Here is a 16,942-nt window from a genome sequence, read left to right on the forward strand (position 1 = left end):
GTCTCGCATGATGGCGCTATGTGGGGGGAGAAAAGTCTAAGAATATCATGCCATTGTTATTGGCAGAATTTGAAAACATACTTAAAATGACAGTTGGCAGCATACGAAGAGATATGCATTCATCATTCAGTTTATGTACACTGGGACTATTACATAAATTAACATGTTTTACAATACCACTCCTTTTCCTAATGTAGAAAAAGCCTTAATTATCTTTCCTCAAAAGCAGTTTTGTCACTGACATTTCCTGCATGCTAGTCACTTGAAGCGTGCTTCTGCTCTAAGAAGTCAACTGTTCTGCATGGCCCCCCTGCCTAAGTCTAGAGGAGAATGAAAAGATAGCAACTCTCTCTCAATTATACCACTGCTACTATCACAAACAAATTACTGAAAAGTCAAAAGCTGTGTCCTGCTATTTTGGGGTTGCCATCCCAGTAATGGAAAAATTAGCTACACACTTACCCGAAGTTCCTTCCTCTGCATCTGGTTCACCTGTGCTTGACTGGCAGGACTGACTGGACTGTAGTGGACTCAAAAACAGGTCCTGTCTTGCTGCGCAGCTGGATCCCCCAGTTGCCTGTCCCCCATCTTCCTCATCCACCTCCTCCTCCTCACTGTTCATGGCAGGGGCCTGGGACTCAGGCTCCTCTGAGGTATCCAGAGTGATGTGTGGGGTGGTAGTGGAGTCTCCACCAAGATGGCATGCAGCTTGTTTTAAGAGTGGTAGATCTGCAGCTTGGCACTGTATTGATTATTGGCATCCCTGAGCCCCCCTTCTGGTATGCCTGCCACAAGTTCTTGGCTTTCATGCAGCGCTGCTGCGTGGTCCCTGTTGCACCTCTTCTCGTGCATCACCCAAGCAATCTGCTCGGCGATGTCCACGTTTCTACATCTTGTTAGCGTCTTCTCCCCATGCACCCAGGAGATCCACTATCTCCTGTGTACTTCAGACATGAGTGCATCATTGGGCAGTTGCGTTCAACAATGGAGAGCCGCTAGGTGTCCTTGCCAAGCTGGGCAATCAGGAAAAGGAATTTTTAAAATTCACATTTAAGGAGGAGTGGTTGAGCTTCCAGTCTATGTGGCCTCTGGGCAGTGGAGTTCACAATGGTGATCACAACAGTCAGTTTGGGGTATTGTGGGACAGCTGCTAGAGGACTGTTAGGGTCAACACAATGTCTATACTCATGCTATGCTGACCGTAGTACATAGAGCATGGCTCGATGTCATTCACGGGGGTGGCGTTACTATGTTGGCATAACAGGGCACTTACGTCGTTGGGAGACAAATTTAAGTCTAGACATATGCATGACTAGGTCAACACAAGGCACCCTTACGTCACCATAACTTTGTAGTGTAGACCAGCTCTAAGGCCAGAACTGGGCACTGCAATTGCAACTTAGACTTCACTCCTGCAAACATTTATGCAAATGAGTAGTCCTACTGAAGTCAAGGAGACTACTCACAAGCATAAGTGTTTGGAGGAGGTAATTCTGTTGAGAATGGGCAAGAAATAATAGAATTCAGTTTATTCTCTCTTAGCTGTGTTGGCTCGACAGACTCAAGAGTGAAAAGTAAAGAAAACGTTATTTTTATCTGCTGGTTTTAGTGACATGACTGAGTGCACACGGAGTAAGAAGGTGTTCTATTTATAGTGTCACATTCTTCAGAGAAGAACCATGGTTTTAAAAAATCAATTACATATCCATTTCACCCCTTTAAAAAGTGTTACACTATTCACATTTCACATTCAACTAGCATTATCACTTAGTTCTGAAGACTGCAGTGCCATTGCCCAATTGGAGTTGAAGTACACTATGCACTTCTTATCTTTCCCAACCAGACAGTATGCTGGAAGAATGTCGCAATAGAACTGGAGTTTATTCTGGAGTTCAGTGTGTGAAATGTGACATAAGTACACTTTCGTGACAGTATAGATGGTGACACTTTCCCAGCTCCGTTACTGAGACATGCGAAGGCAGCAAACACATGTGTCTGTGGAACCATAGTATCTTTTTCATGTATCTTAATGCTTATCTCAAGTTTCATTGGTGCCAGATATACACTGCGTTTCAGTCACAGTGTTGGTTTCAGATTTATTTCTGCTATATTAGAAGTCACAAAACAGTGTGGTATCCATGGTAAGACATTTACCTTTAGCTGGTACACAAATTCCTCCATATGCAGAATTTTTAATATTTGATTTTCTCAGGGGCCCCATATATCTGGATTACTTTAAAAAACCTGGATTTACATTTGCTTATGCTATTGTCTGTTTTAAACCTCACCATGTTTCTATTTATATCTAGATTTACATACTAGAATCACACAAGTTCAATTGCATCACAGTCCCGATAAAGAATCCTTCATTTTCACTTGGTCATTAAAGGGCTGCAGTTTGGTTGCTGACAAAGCCCGTTTGTTTTTGTTTGGTTCTCTTTCTTTCTGTGTGTGTTTTGTTTTTAAAAAAGCAGCAGCATTCAACTCCTTTTTTTTTCTTAGGAGTGTGAAGATCCTCAAAGGTTTTGATTAGCAAAACATTCCCCTCCCCCCCCACACTTTCTGATTTTCTAGGATGGCAGCATTTTGGATCCAAACCTATGTTTCTTTAAATGGCAGTAGTGGGGCAATGAAACCATTCTGGTCTAAAATCTGTCACAGTGCTAAGTGGTGACAGGGTACACTGATGGCCCAAACAGTTGAAATAGCTCAAAAACAGTGCTAGACTTAAGTATTCTGATAGAGTCCAATGTGAACCTTGAAGATGTTAATTTAAAAAGTGAGTTTGCGTGAACAAAAGTACACTGAATACAAAAAGTATCAACAACTAAATAAAAAAACAAATTAAGCAAAAATATAAGAGGCAAACTAAACACAGGAGCAGCTAAAAACCAGCAGCCCAATGATATTATGTAATAATAAGAACATCTATAGAGAAGGTGATGTTGCAGGGCAAGTTGCAGAACAATGAGAGAGAAAACTGGAGACAGGTTTGTACACAGAAATCAGTCTCTGGATAAGGTTTGATTGCAGAGGTTCTTCTGGGTTATCTCACACTGAGAACAACAAAACAGAAAAGTACAAACCATATGGGGTGTGTAGCCATATTTCCTCAGAGCTTCCTACCCTGGATTCTGGTTGACATAACCTCCTACTTCCACTCCTCTGAAGCATTGTCTATACTATAAAATTACCTATTGTAAAACTCTTTGCCCTCATGGTGTATAGCTAAATCAGTGTGGTTTGTTCTTGGCAACCCTTGCAACTACAACATGTTCAGTCACACTAGTTCATTATTATGACCAACAAGTAATTCACCTAATACAGACATGCTTTTAGAGTGACCCCCTTCTTCTAAGATTTTGATTGGGATAGATTAGAGAAAAATTAAAATTTCACTCCATCTTTTGTGAAGAACAGCAGACTATTTCATTGAACTCAAATGAGCAAAAGGAGTGTAATAAGTTTTATTAGGTAATAATAAGTTTATTGTTTGGACTCTGGAATATAGGTGACAACAGTAGTACTTTAACCCTGGAACACATGCCAACAGGGCTTAACTGAGGTGTATATTAAGTGGCCAGTCCTGCACCCACTGAATTCAGCTGTAAATACTTCCACTGATTTCAGTGGGTGCAGGATTTACCCCTAAAAGTCAGTTCTAATGTTAATTCCCTTGATGTCAGTGGATTTACTCCTGATTTGTACCGAGTATAATTGAGATTAGAATTAAGCCCTCTGTTTTTGAGTAGAATACACACACACACACACACTATCTACCAATAGAGGTACAGTGTCCAGATCCTTGGCTTGTGTAAATTGCCATAGCTCCATTGACTTCACAGGATATAAACTGATTTACACCAACTGACGATTTGGCTCCTAATGTTTTAACTGTTTAAACGACACTCTTCTTGACTTTATTTTAAGGATGGACAAGATGTATGAAATATATTTCTTGATTAAATTCCAAAGATGTAAAAAATATGCAAAAAGCTGATAAGGCATTTCCACAGGGAAAAAAAAACAGACATAACTCTCCTTTGGAGACAAAATTCCATACCTCAACATTTCCAGCCCAGAATCTACATTTCCATGCTCTCACCAACCATAAAATTACCTGTGCAAGGTGACAGATTATTCAGGTTTCAGAGTAGCAGCCGTGTTAGTCTGTATTCACAAAAAGAAAAGGAGTACTTGTGGCACCTTAGAGACTAACCAATTTATTTGAGCATAAGCTTTCATGAGCTAAGCTCACTTCATCGGATGCATTCAGTTGAAAATACATTGGGGAGATTTATATACACAGAGAATTTGAAACAATGGATGTTATCATACACACTGTAAGGAGAGGTTTCAGAGTAGCAGCCATGTTAGTCTGTATTCACAAAAAGAAAAGGAGTACTTGTGGCACCTTAGAGACTAACAAATTTATCTGAGTATAAATCGGTTGCATCTGATGAAGTGAGCTGTAGCTCACGAAAGCTTATGCTCAAATAAATTGGTTAGTCTCTAAGGTGCCACAAGTACTCCTTGCCACTCCTTGGGGGGGGAGAAAACCTTTTGTAGTGATAATCAAGGTGGGCCATTTCCAGCAGTTGACAAGAACGTCTGGGGGGGTGGGGAGCGGAAATAAACATGGGGAAATAGTTTTACTTTGTGTAATGACCCATCCACTCCCAGTCTCTATTCAAGCCTAAGTTAACTGTATCCAGTTTGCAAATTAATTCCAGTTCAGCTGTCTCTCGTTGGAGTCTGTTTTTGAAGTCTTTTTGTTGTAATATTGCGACTTTTAGGTCTGTAATCGAGTGACCAGAGAGATTGAAGTGTTCTCCGACTGGTTTATGAATGTTATAATTCTTGACATCTGATTTGTGTCCATTTATTCTTTTACGTAGAGACGGTCCAGTTTGACCAATGTACATGGCAGAGGGGCATTGCTGGCACATGATGGCATATATCACATTGGTAGATGTGCAGGTGAACAAGCCTCTGATAGTGTGGCTGATGTGATTAGGCCCTATGATGGTGTCCCCTGAATAGATATGTGGACACAGTTGGCAACGGGCTTTGTTGCAAGGATAGGTTCCTGGGTTAGTGGTTCTGTTGTGTGGTATGTGGTTGCTGGTGAGTATTTGCTTCAGATTATTCAGTTTCCAAAGAGTACAGCAGTTTGCAAAGTTCTATGCTTTCCAAGCAATAGAGAACACAGCAGGAATATCAGCTGCAATCGAGAAATAGTCATATGTTATGCAACTCTTGTAATGCAAGAGCATATCACATAGAAGGTATAATATAAATTAAAACTACCACGGGAAACGTAACCAGCTGGCAGCCTTGCACCAGACTTGCAAAGAAAGCTCCACTCAAACCTATTTCAAATTTGTACCCTAGGAAACAATTTCTGCCTTCAGTTACATACATTAAATATTGTTGACTGCACTGGATTTGCTCAGGTGTAACTAAAGGCAGAATTTGACCCTAAACATCAAAATAAACGGTTATATTCCCTACAAGGGAAAGGCCCATGTAGGTGCTAGGACACATTAGAAATTGAAAATCAGTTTCCACCTATCTTCTAAGCCAGGGGTTCTCAAACTGGGGGTCAGGAGGTTATTAATATTAATGTGAGGTTATTACATGTGGGGTCGCAAGCTGTCAGCCTCCACCCCAAACCCCGCTTTGCATCCAGCATTTCTAATGGTGTTAAATATATAAAAAAGTGTTTTTCATTTATAAGGGGGGTCGCAGTCAAAGGATTGGTATGTGATAGGGGCTATCAGTACAAAAGTTTGAGAATCACTGTTCTAAGCTGAGATGAGTGGTCCTCTTACAGAATGTGAAGTAGGCTTGACCCTCCAAAGCCACTGGTGTACTGAAAATCTGCAGGGAAATCTGGGATCTTGGGAAATCCATCCAACATTAGGACTCTTGTAAGGAGAACCAGTCCTACTTTCTGGCCCCACATTCCTTAAGGAAATGTGTTGCTATGGTCTCCACATAAGCCTCTGTCTGCCTCAATCTTCCCACCCTTGCATTGGGGTTGGGGAGTGTTTCATGCCACAGATGTGGAAGTAACATAAGGCCATCATTATCTTGGTTTAAGCCTGGTGGTTTAAGGGAGGCAATGGCTCATTCCACTCACCCTCTCCAAAATAGAGCATTGACTCTGCAGACTTGGGGAAGAGGAGCTTGTACAGGCTGAATCTGATTAATATTCAAAAATGAAAACTGAGGTGAACAATAAAATAGGTAAAAGCCCCAATTACCTCAGTTGTGAATGATTAACGGAAGACCATCAATGAACTTAGTACCTGAGTATGGAATTTGGAATCTGACCTTTACTACATCTAGATAAACACAGTTGCAGATTCAGAGGCTCTCTTTGCAAACTTCACTCCCAGCTGAAGAGTTCACTTCTTGGTAGTTTTAACATTTAATGCTATAGTCAAGAGCTCAGAAGAGTCAAACATGATTCTTCTTACTGTGCTTTTCCTCTGCATCTTTTCCACAAACTCCGCCTCTGTTAAAGGTAGGTCTACACTGTTTTTTTATTAATCTTTTGGTGGTAGCAGTGGTGAATGTACAGTGGTATATTTTTTACATAAGAAAGGAAGATCTTATACTAAAGGGGTTCTCGAGGAGCAGAATTTTTAAATGGATTTACTAAATGAAAATAAATATGCAGCACACGCACTTGTAATGTTAGTTTCACCCAGTTTATAGAAAAGGCAAAGGGGTCAAGTGCATGTGGCACTGGCCTAGAAGTCAGAAGACCTGGCTTCTAGTCTTGGCATTACCAGTGACCTGGGGCAAGTCATTTCACCTCTCCGCTTCCCAGTTGTTAAATGAGGCTAATGATACTTATCCTCCTTTGTAAAGCATTTTGAGATCTACAGATTTTAAAATGCCATAGAAGAGCAAAGTACTACTACGATTTCCATTTTAGGCTAAATCCTGCAAGGGGTTGAACACTGGCCCTGATCCAGCAAAGCACATAAAAGTAGTTCCTTTGACTTCAAAGGCACTACTCACATGCTTAAAGTTAAGCACTTGTTTAAGAGCTTTCATGGATCAGAGCCAGAGTGCTCAGCTCTGCATAACTGAGCACTATGTGGTTTTTCCAGCTCCCATTAAAATCAATAAAAAGACTCCCACTAACTTGAATGGGAGTTGGAGCTGGATCTGCTCTCAGGGTGAAGTTCTGGGTGCCCACATAAAATGGTTTTACGCAGGTCTCCTGCACAAGAGTCAGGGGTACAAAATCCACACACAGGAATCCCCTGCAGCCCCTCTGCACACTTCCGTGTCACCAGCCTATGGGATAGAAGTTGTCTCACACAGTGCCTATGGGGGGATATTCTGCCACTGTTTGGATTAAATTTACAAGACTTTTAGGCCAAAGCAATCAACATTTTGGGTGAAAATGATGCAAGAGCATTCTGTTCTATGAGTCTGTACTTCGAGGGCCATATTCTTAAAACTCAAATAAATGGTAATTAATATAGTTTTATGCAGATACCCTACATCCATATTAATTAACCATCCATTATTAGGCCAGGCTGTAGGGTAGCCTGTGGGATGGGCTAGTTGTTACTGCCCCTCCCTGTCCCTCATGTAGAGAATCCAGGCCATTGGATCTGTGCAAGCACAGACCAAGTGCTGCTTCTCCAGCTCACTGTCACTTGGGCCCCATTGCTCTCTTCCACACCAGTAAATGTGGAACCAGCACACAGCCCACCTCCTCAGTTTACAATGGATGCAGAAGCTCCCTGTGCATCTTCTCTGCTCACCTTTTCCCTCACAGAAGTGGCAAAGCACAGGGCTCATCATACAATCCCTCTACCAGCAGGTGAATTTCACCATGCTGCCAAAACGATCTTATTATATAACTACTCAACCAACATGCTGTACCTCTAGTATTTGCTACTCTCAGCTTCTGAGATAGTTATTTTAGCCAAGCTAGCCCAATGTAAAGGAATATGGAATAAAAATACTTAGCACTTTACATCTCCAACATGCTGTGCAAACATTAACTCATTCAGTAGTTCTCAAAACAGCCCCGTGATAAATCATTATTTCCATTGCACAGATGGGGAAGCTGAAACTCAGAGAGGTTAAGTGATTTGCCCAAGGCCAGAGGGTGAATCAACAGCAGAGCTGGGATTAGAATTCAGTTCTTGGCTCTCAGTCCACCAGACTGTGCTGCCTCTTTAAAATACTTATGGAGTATTCTGTACATTCAAGTCAGTCGGATAATTGCACACGATACATTTCTAGCTTTAGTTACATTTTTAAAATGTTTTCAAATAAATAGCTTGATGGCTTTCGTTTTTTTAAAGGTATCCAATATCATAAGAACTGGCAAATGTAATTTATGGTCTTAGAGCCAGTTAGTGGTTAGAGATGCACATGTTGTGCATGCCAAATGTATTAATAAAAGGCACAGGATTTGACAGCTGTCTCTGCTCATGCAGTGTAACCTTCTGTATTGTACACTATCATAATTTAATTATAGAATTGGCATGTTACCCTTAATGACAGACACTTAACATTACTAGTCAAACTATGTGTTATGCACTCCACCTTGAAAGCGACACAGTCCACGCAGGCATTTCTGACCCCGACACAGCAGAGCAGAATGCTGTCTCTGGGTCCAGTCCTGGTCCCCTTTAAGTCAGTGAGGGTTTTGCCATTGACTGCAATGGAAATAGGATCAAAGGAATAAACATCACAACATTATGTAGGACTGACAGTACAGTACAGATCTCCGAAAGGCAGCATAATATTAAGTCTCTGATTTTTGAGAGAGGTTTCTATTGGCTAGGAACAGAAATGCAGCATAACCTTCTATATTATACACCATCATGATTTAATTATTTACCTAAACAGTACTGCTATTTTTCTTACGATGGAAATAGTATGTGTATTTTGTAAAAGCTAGCTTGGGTATCGGTTTTGCACATAACATCACCCAGTCCACATAAAACACAGCTGTTAATATCTTCTTTGCCTGTTAATCTAGCCACGTTACCCTACTGCCCCTTTAATCTCTGCTGGCTTCCCCTTTTCTACTGCAATAAATTCATGCTTCTCCTGATTGTCCCCTTCCCTACTTGCCCTCCCTAGTCTCTTAGTCTTATCAGATCTTCCCACCACAACCCCTCTTCGGCTTTGTGACCTGTGTGTCTGCTTCTCCAGCAACTGTCTGTACTTTCTTCCATGCTGCCTCCTATGCATGGAATGCCCTTGCAAAGCTGGTGCATAAAGCCACTCTCCTCCCCACATTTCAGTCCCTCCCAGACACTCATTGCTTCCATGACTACCAGGAGAAACTAGCTGGTGAAGTCGTTTGCGTATCTGTTTCCTGCAGGAGTGAACTGCTCCTCTGCATGTGGAGGGGATCCAGTGTAGGGCGGGGAGGGCACAAAGGGAATATTAAATGAGAACTACTATAGAAAAATACACATGGGCTGAATTTGTGGAGGAAGGGTGGGGAAAGGGGATTGTACGGAGTTTAAACCTAAGAAAAATGTAAAAAGAGAACAAACAATCCTATGCTGTAACTAACAAGACCAGTCTATCATCGCCCTGATCATTTTACTCACATGTCCTTTCCCCCACCCTTCATGTCTTTGCCTTTTTAGAGTGAATGCCCTCAGGGGTAAGTACAGCATCATCTTCTGTGGTTAGAAAGCACCTAGCACACTGCACTACCCCACTCTCAATAAATATTAAATACTCAACAGTGTAATTGGTACTAAGTTACAATACACTTAAAACAAGCCATGGGTCTTCAGCAAAGATTTATTTCCAGGAATTGGGGTCTGTTCCTGATAGGTGTTGACAAGCTTTTATGCCACTGACATTGATGGGAGCAGAGGATGCTCAGCACGTCACAGGAAGCACTCGCAGACCCTTACAGGAGCAGGCCCTTTATTTTTAAAGCACTTATTTTTAAAGAAAAACCTCTGGCCTACAAGGAAGTGCTTCCCAGCATCATTACAGTAGCAAGATAGTGAGACGACAGCCCCAACTTTCAGCTCTAGGTAGTAGTTCTCAACATCAGGGACTGCAAAATCTCAGGGCCAGATCCTCAGCTGGTGCAAATCAGTGTTGTTCTATTGAACTTCTATGGTGCTATGTCAATTTACAGTGGCTAAAGTTCTGGCTCTTTGGGGGTACAGCATCCCTTCGAGAAGTATGTTTCGGTTCCCTTCGACTCTACCTTAGCATGCTAGTGACTATCACATCTGAAAAAATTTGACCAAAAAAAGGGAGTGGAAAGTGCCTTGAGAGATTTTTTTTTAAACTTATGAAATTAACTTGATTTTTTAAAAAAGAAATCCATCCTGTCATGGTGGATCTCCAACACGTATCTAATCAAAGGAAGAATTTAAACTTTTACCTGCCATTTGAACAAACAAATACTTTGCATTTTTTCTTGATTAGATGTATTGAAACTTTTATTTGGCCAAGTCATATCAAATGGTGCAAGACATTATACAAATTGGGAAACCCTGGTACTGTCAATTCTCTGACAGGAACACAGAACACACTGACTGAGTTCCAGTTGGTTTGAGAATCTGTCTGAGGTGGTGTGGCTGATTTTCCTTTTCTGTGTTTGCCAAGAGACTTACTCATCCCTCCTGTAGAAAACAATGCGACCTTGTCTGGTTGAACTTCGTTGCAGAGGTTTGAATGCAGCTTCTTCAGTTTAAATGTCTGATCCTGCACCCACTGAAGTCCATGGCAAGGCTCCCATTGGTATAGGATTGGAGCCGAGTAAGACTCAGCTCTTTAGTTACAAATAGAACATCAAATCATTATAACAAAGTAATTTGGAGGGCAAGGGGGAGGAGGGATCTCATTTTTGTCGTTAGTTTACTTTGTGCCTTTGGCAGCCAGAGGTGCTGAAACTGGGGGTGCTGCCCCACCCCCTGGCTTGAAGTGGTTTCTATTATATCCAGGGTTTACAGTTTGGTTCAATGGCTCTCAGCACCCTCACAATACAAATTGTTCCAGCACCCCTGTTGGCAGCAATTTGTATGTAGTCAGTCAGTTTCACGTCCTATCTCCAGCACCAGCCTCTATATGATGAGTGAATTAGTCAATACTCCCTTGTACACAAGAGACCTTTATAACCATCAACAAGAGAGGAGAAAAACCCTTGTAAACATTTATTTAAAGGGAATTTTATACATTTATTTCAGGGCATAGTATTTAAAGGATTTGCTACCAGAAACCTTTGGTTTTTTTAAAGTCAGTTAAAAAATTCCAATTGATAGCATTCTCTTAACAACAAACACTTTATGGATCAAATGGTATAACTGTTCCGCGTGCTGCAATTAAAGTGAGTGAAACCTCCATGCAGTGTGATTCTCAAATCAGGCCCGTAGAGCCAAAGCTAGCTCCCACTTCTGAGGCTGGAGAGGGATCCTTGACAGTGGAACTGGGGTGTGATGTGTCCCCCTGCCGTAGCAGTGCAGAGGAGAAGGGGGAAGGGAGGAGGAAATAGGGCATTGGGCACTATAGGCAAGGTTAGCTGAGATGGTGGAAAAAACCCTTGAGCCTTGTCTACACACTCCAGCATCAGCTTACATAAGCAATAGCAGAGCTGAACTGCTGGGGAATAATGTGTGTCATTTTTGCTGGTGCAGAAGCGCTGGAAATATCAGTGGGAGCACACCTATGGCAGGGGGTGCCCTAAATTAGATGCCTAATTTGAAAGCTGCATCTGTGATTTTATTTTATTTATTTATTGGTGTATGGGGGGATGTGTCTTTTAAAATACATTGTGGGGTCTAAGTGTAACAAAATCAAGTGATAACTCCCAGAGACATGTATTTTATTTGAAGAAAATGGGTTTACTGCTCTGAGTGAAAAAAGCAGCTTTCTACTGATCTTCATTACTTTCATTTGTGTCATCCCTTGGATGGAGTCTCAATACAATGACTACAGGCAAGGTCCTGAAAGATGAGGAGTGATTCCTAATATAGGCTGAGTGCCTTCAACTTCCATTAACTCCCATGGGAGATCAGGGCACTCAGCACTTCTCAGGTTGCCAAACAGATTGCTTTCTAGTGATAGAAAATTCTTTATATTCTGAGCTCACTCTGCATTCATTTTTAAAAAAAACCTATCCGAAGGGAAGAATTGGAACTTAAGCCAAACCTTCTAATATCTCTGTGTAAAGTTACAAAGATTTTTATGGACATTCTGGTCAAATTGCCAAACTCAGAAAAAGCAGTCCCATCAAAGTCAATGTAACTCAGTAAAGGTTGCAGGATCAGACATGGAATCCTTTGTTAGAGAAAAGGTCTTTAGTTCTTCTAAAGCTGATTCTACATGTTTGAGAGAGAAAATGACAGATCATTTGGGTCTGTGGTTATTGCTAAAATGATGCCATGTGCATTTTTCATCTCATTTTTTCCACACAGGGCACACTACAGGACCAAGAATAAATAATGACAAGCTATACAAATTCACCTATTCAACAGAAGTGCTTATCGATAGGGTTAAAGGATTACCAGAGGATAGCGCGGGCTACCGGATTTCATCCGGTGTGGACGTCAACCTAGTATGGAGAAACCCCAACAACGATGATGACCAGTTGATCAAAATTATGGTAGGAGTTTTCAAAAACATATAAAAGCAGGCAAATTACTTTAAGAACCCACCTTTTTCAGTAGTCTAATTCGCATTGTGTGCTGCTTTGTGACATGTATGGTAAATTAAAGGGTTTATGAAAATTGGGATGAATTACTCAAACAAAGAGATTGTTGTACACCTACAAGCCAGAAATCTGTCACCTGCTGAAACAATATATCTGAGGCAAAGGCCAGGCCCTGCACGGCTCTGAGTACCTCCTGTTGCTACAGAGAACATCCACGTGAGGACAAGATCATCTAATAGGTCCTTTCCATCTCTAAGTTTTGACTGTATGACAAGTCCTCCATTATATCTATGTAATATATGTAATATTTTGGCACCATGTAATGTTTTGTTTACTGGAGTTGTTATATTTTGCCGGAGTGATGCTCAGATTCTAAACAAAACTCCATCCAAACTAAAAATAAAGAGTTTTCCAAGATTTGTCTGTCTATACAAAAAAAATCTAACTGCCTTATCAAATAGCCATTATATATGACCCTGTTGTAAACATTATTAAGAGTCACAGATATTCTAGTAAATTCTGTTTAACTGACAGCATAGGCAGATTGATCTTGAAGAAATGTTTCCTGTTGGGATACAATTCTTTTTAGAAAATGAGCATATCACCATGCCATCCTATCTGAGTTCCACCAACTAAAATTAGTTTGTAGGTTCAGTAGCTGCCCACAGAATATAAATTCACTGTGTGGTACCAAAACATTACAGGCCAGATTAACACAACAGCTCTGCACCCAACAGCTTCCATTTAGCCACTGACATGAGCTGGCCAGATTGTCAGACATGCTCAGCATCCAGCAGCTCTTGTTGAGAACAATGAGATTTGCTAGGTACTTTGAAAAATCTAGCCATTTCAGTTAGGTTCCTTCATCTGAGCTCAGCTGTTCTGTGAAGGGTTCATGTTTAGCTATTCCACCTGGAAGCAGGCAGGGCACACCCTGACTGTTTTGTAGAAGCAATGCACACATTGCTCTATCCAAGGACAAGGGCTAGATATGAACCATGAGAACTTGATTGTTGGGACAGCAACTGTGGGAAGCTTTCTTAGCCTGGGCTCAAGGCCTAAGAACCAAAATTGTAGTAAATAAAAAATGGTAAATAAGTATATTAATCAACGTCATACATTCCTTTGTGTATCTTTTTGCGGTAGCGGTGTGTAATGCTTAAAAAAAAAAAAAAAAAAAAAGTAAAAGGCGGGGGGGCAAAACAGCCCGTCTCAGCTAACCAGCCTGCTTGCTTGCATAAAGCTGTGTTCTGTCTCATCATTAAACCGCCACAGTTCTGAAAAAATCTTTTTTCAGTGGTGGGTTCTGACTCTCTTTTGAAAATCTGCCCTACATCTGTCTCTCAGATACAGAAGGCAAATAACAGAATGAAAAGACCTTTTAGGTAATTTTGTCCATCCATCCTCCTGCCAATGCATGGTTGCTCCCTATGTTTTTTTTTTTTTTGCTTTTACTTTTCTAGATAAAAGATGTTAAGATTGAAAATGTGAATGAACGTCCAGCAGCAAAAAACATCTTTAAAGGGAAACACTCAGAGAATATAATTGGAAAAGAATATCTGTCAGCTTTACAAAGGCCTATAGTTCTTCAATGGACCCGTGGAAAGGTAAGTCCCTGCCTTTTAAAGTTCATGCATATTCCTTGGAGAAGCCCTGAACAAGTCATTTCTTGTTGGCATGAAAACATTTAGTAATTTGTTGTCTCTTTAGAGTTACTAATACACCATCCTGTCTTATTTTTGTACATAAAATATATTCATTTTGGGCTAGACTATGACTTGCCCTTATTTGGGTGCATTGTGGTGAGGACATAAGGAACCTCGTCAGCTCCTGGCTCTATGTCTGTATATATGTAAATTGTTCATGGGGAAGGTGCCAGGAGATGTCACTCAAGAACATGTAGCATAATTATGAGGTAGGACCAATAAAACTGGCTTTTTTTGCATTGCAGATAGCTTCCTCTGTGCAGCTCTTTACACCAGCTCTTAATACCTTGCAAAGGGGCCAGCCAAAACTAGTCCCTGCTTTCTTGTGCACATCTGGGGACATGCAATTATGCAAAGAGGGCCAGGAGAAAGCAAAGCCATGGCTGCACCCCCTCCAGCCCACAGAGCTGCTGGGCATAGCACAGCAGAGAGAGCAGGCCACGGCATCCCAGAGGAACAGAGAGGGGAAGGTAGATTGGGGAGTTATCGGTATACAGGCAGTAACTGAAGCTGCAAAACTGAATGATATCGTGCAATGATAAGGGATGAAATCCTTGTTCTACTGAAATCAATAGGAGTTTTGTCACTGATTTCACTGGGGCCAGGATTTCACCCAAGAGGTAGAGGGAGAAGAGGAGATATTATTTACCATGAAGGTAGACAATACTGAGTCTAGTCTGGAGCAATGTTAATCACTCTGGTGAGTACTTGAGTATATCCGTACTGGCTATAGCAGTGTTAGTTCAAATTATTATAGTCAGATAAGTTCATCAGGTAGGATATCCAAAACCCTGAATCTTCAATGATTTCAATGAGATGTAGGCTCCCGACTGCCTAATTCACTTTTGAAAATGTGGCCTAGGTTGTAAGTCACGTGTTTATGAAAATTTTATCTGAGATCACCATTCAACACAGCACTCGTGTCAGATCATCATGTAGAGCCTCCACTGGTTACAAAATAATTAGATAAAATATCCTGAGATTGAAAATCTGAAATATTCTGTGTTGTTCCTGTACTGTGGGATTTCATCAAGAATCAGGAAGAAAAAAAAAGTGTTTCCTCTCCCACTGGCAATGGGCTGGATTGTGATTTTACAACTTGTCCCGAGTAAAGGGCAGCACATAGCTGCCACAGGAACAGCTCAGAGAACCCGTTGTGACTCAGAGAGAGCTCCCATTTACTCAGGGGAAGGAATAAGTTACTTGAGTATGAGCAACTTAGTTTCATGGAGCAGCTTGGTTTCCTTTCATGGAGCAGCTTAGTTTCCCCACTGTGTCCAGCCAACTACTCTGGCCAGTGATGGGAAGGGTGGAGCCAAGATTACTCCCACTCTCTCTCTATTCCCTTCCCACCCACTGGCTCACAACAGAGTGTATCAGGGGAGCAGCCCTTGCTCTCCCAACTGCAGCCAGTGACAAACCTGCCTTGTGCTGAGCAGAGGGGTCACTCCTTTTCAGCCCTCTGCAAACTTGAGTAAGGGCTGTGACTCTCTAACCCCCAAAAGATCTTCACCTACTGCTGTAAACAGATTCTGAGCACATACACTGGCTGTTAGTTTGGCCTGCCCGGATGCAGATGCCACTGGGTCTGCTCAGTAAGTTTCAAATTTAGCCTCGTCATTAGTTTTACAAAACATAAAAAGGAACAGGATGGCACTGGCTCTCCACTGTACGCATCTCTAAACCATGACTAAAGTATCAAAATAGCACAATCTAAATACCTCTGCTCCCAATTCACTGCAAATATGTTGGCAGATGCAACTCTCCTACTAGAGGCTGAGATGTTGTTTTCCATGTAGCACTTTCTATAATCTCTTTTTCTTGCCAACTAGTATGTTACTCTATCCCCTGTCACAATGACAGGATCTCCTCTTCCATGCCTGTTCCCTCTAATGCTGCAACACTAACACAGATAACATTGATTACATTTAGTTTCTAGGAAGACGGGCAGTATAAAAGCTCCTTAAATGCACATTGAAGGTGCAAAGTCTTGTGTTACTAGAGAAAAAGCTCAGACAGGGACAGTCTTCCTTTGTGGTTCAAAGGTTGGCGCATGCTTGACACGTCATTTAAGTCTCTCCAACTCTGATTTAGTTATGATTCATTCTGACATATTGTAACTGGTGGTTAAAGTGCAATGGGTACTAGATGTATGCGGGGAGGGAATGGGGTGCGAAGGGAGGGATTACTATGGGATGTGATACTTTTGGACACATCTTTGAGAGAATAATGCTGTAAGGGACCCATTTTAACCTGCATGTAAGAGTGAACCACTTGTGATCTTATATTTAGTTTTCCATTTCTCTTCTACTCATTTCTCTTCTAAATTCTCTCTCATTAGCACACAGGAAGTCCTCTCAAGTGAGGCCTTTTTAGTTTTTGCCAGAGGCTTCAGTTATGGGCTGGATCCTGCAGTCAGTGGGGTTTTGCTGAAGAAAAAACTACAGGATAAGGTCAAATAAGCTCAGTTTCCTGAGCTGAACTCTAGAAATTGGAAGGAAGTTTGCAGGGGATCACGTGGTGTTTCTCTGATTTAATCAGATGTATACATTTACTGTTT

General features: G+C 41.4%; 1 protein-coding gene across 1 annotated transcript in view; it reads left to right on the forward strand.

Moving 5' to 3' along the window:
* Window positions 1-6,013: 6,013 nt before the first annotated feature.
* The window catches only part of MTTP (microsomal triglyceride transfer protein), a 38,776-nt gene continuing 27,847 nt past the window's right edge, over window positions 6,014-16,942 (forward strand). Inside the window, exons 1-3 of the mRNA XM_073340774.1 lie at window positions 6,014-6,532; window positions 12,441-12,628; window positions 14,140-14,283. Of these exons, the coding sequence (XP_073196875.1) occupies window positions 6,472-6,532; window positions 12,441-12,628; window positions 14,140-14,283 (393 nt within the window). The 5' untranslated portion in view covers window positions 6,014-6,471. The remainder of the gene's footprint in view (window positions 6,533-12,440; window positions 12,629-14,139; window positions 14,284-16,942) is intronic.

Source organism: Lepidochelys kempii, chromosome 4 (assembly GCF_965140265.1).
Source record: "Lepidochelys kempii isolate rLepKem1 chromosome 4, rLepKem1.hap2, whole genome shotgun sequence".
In the NCBI taxonomy this organism is placed as follows: domain Eukaryota; kingdom Metazoa; phylum Chordata; order Testudines; family Cheloniidae; genus Lepidochelys; species Lepidochelys kempii.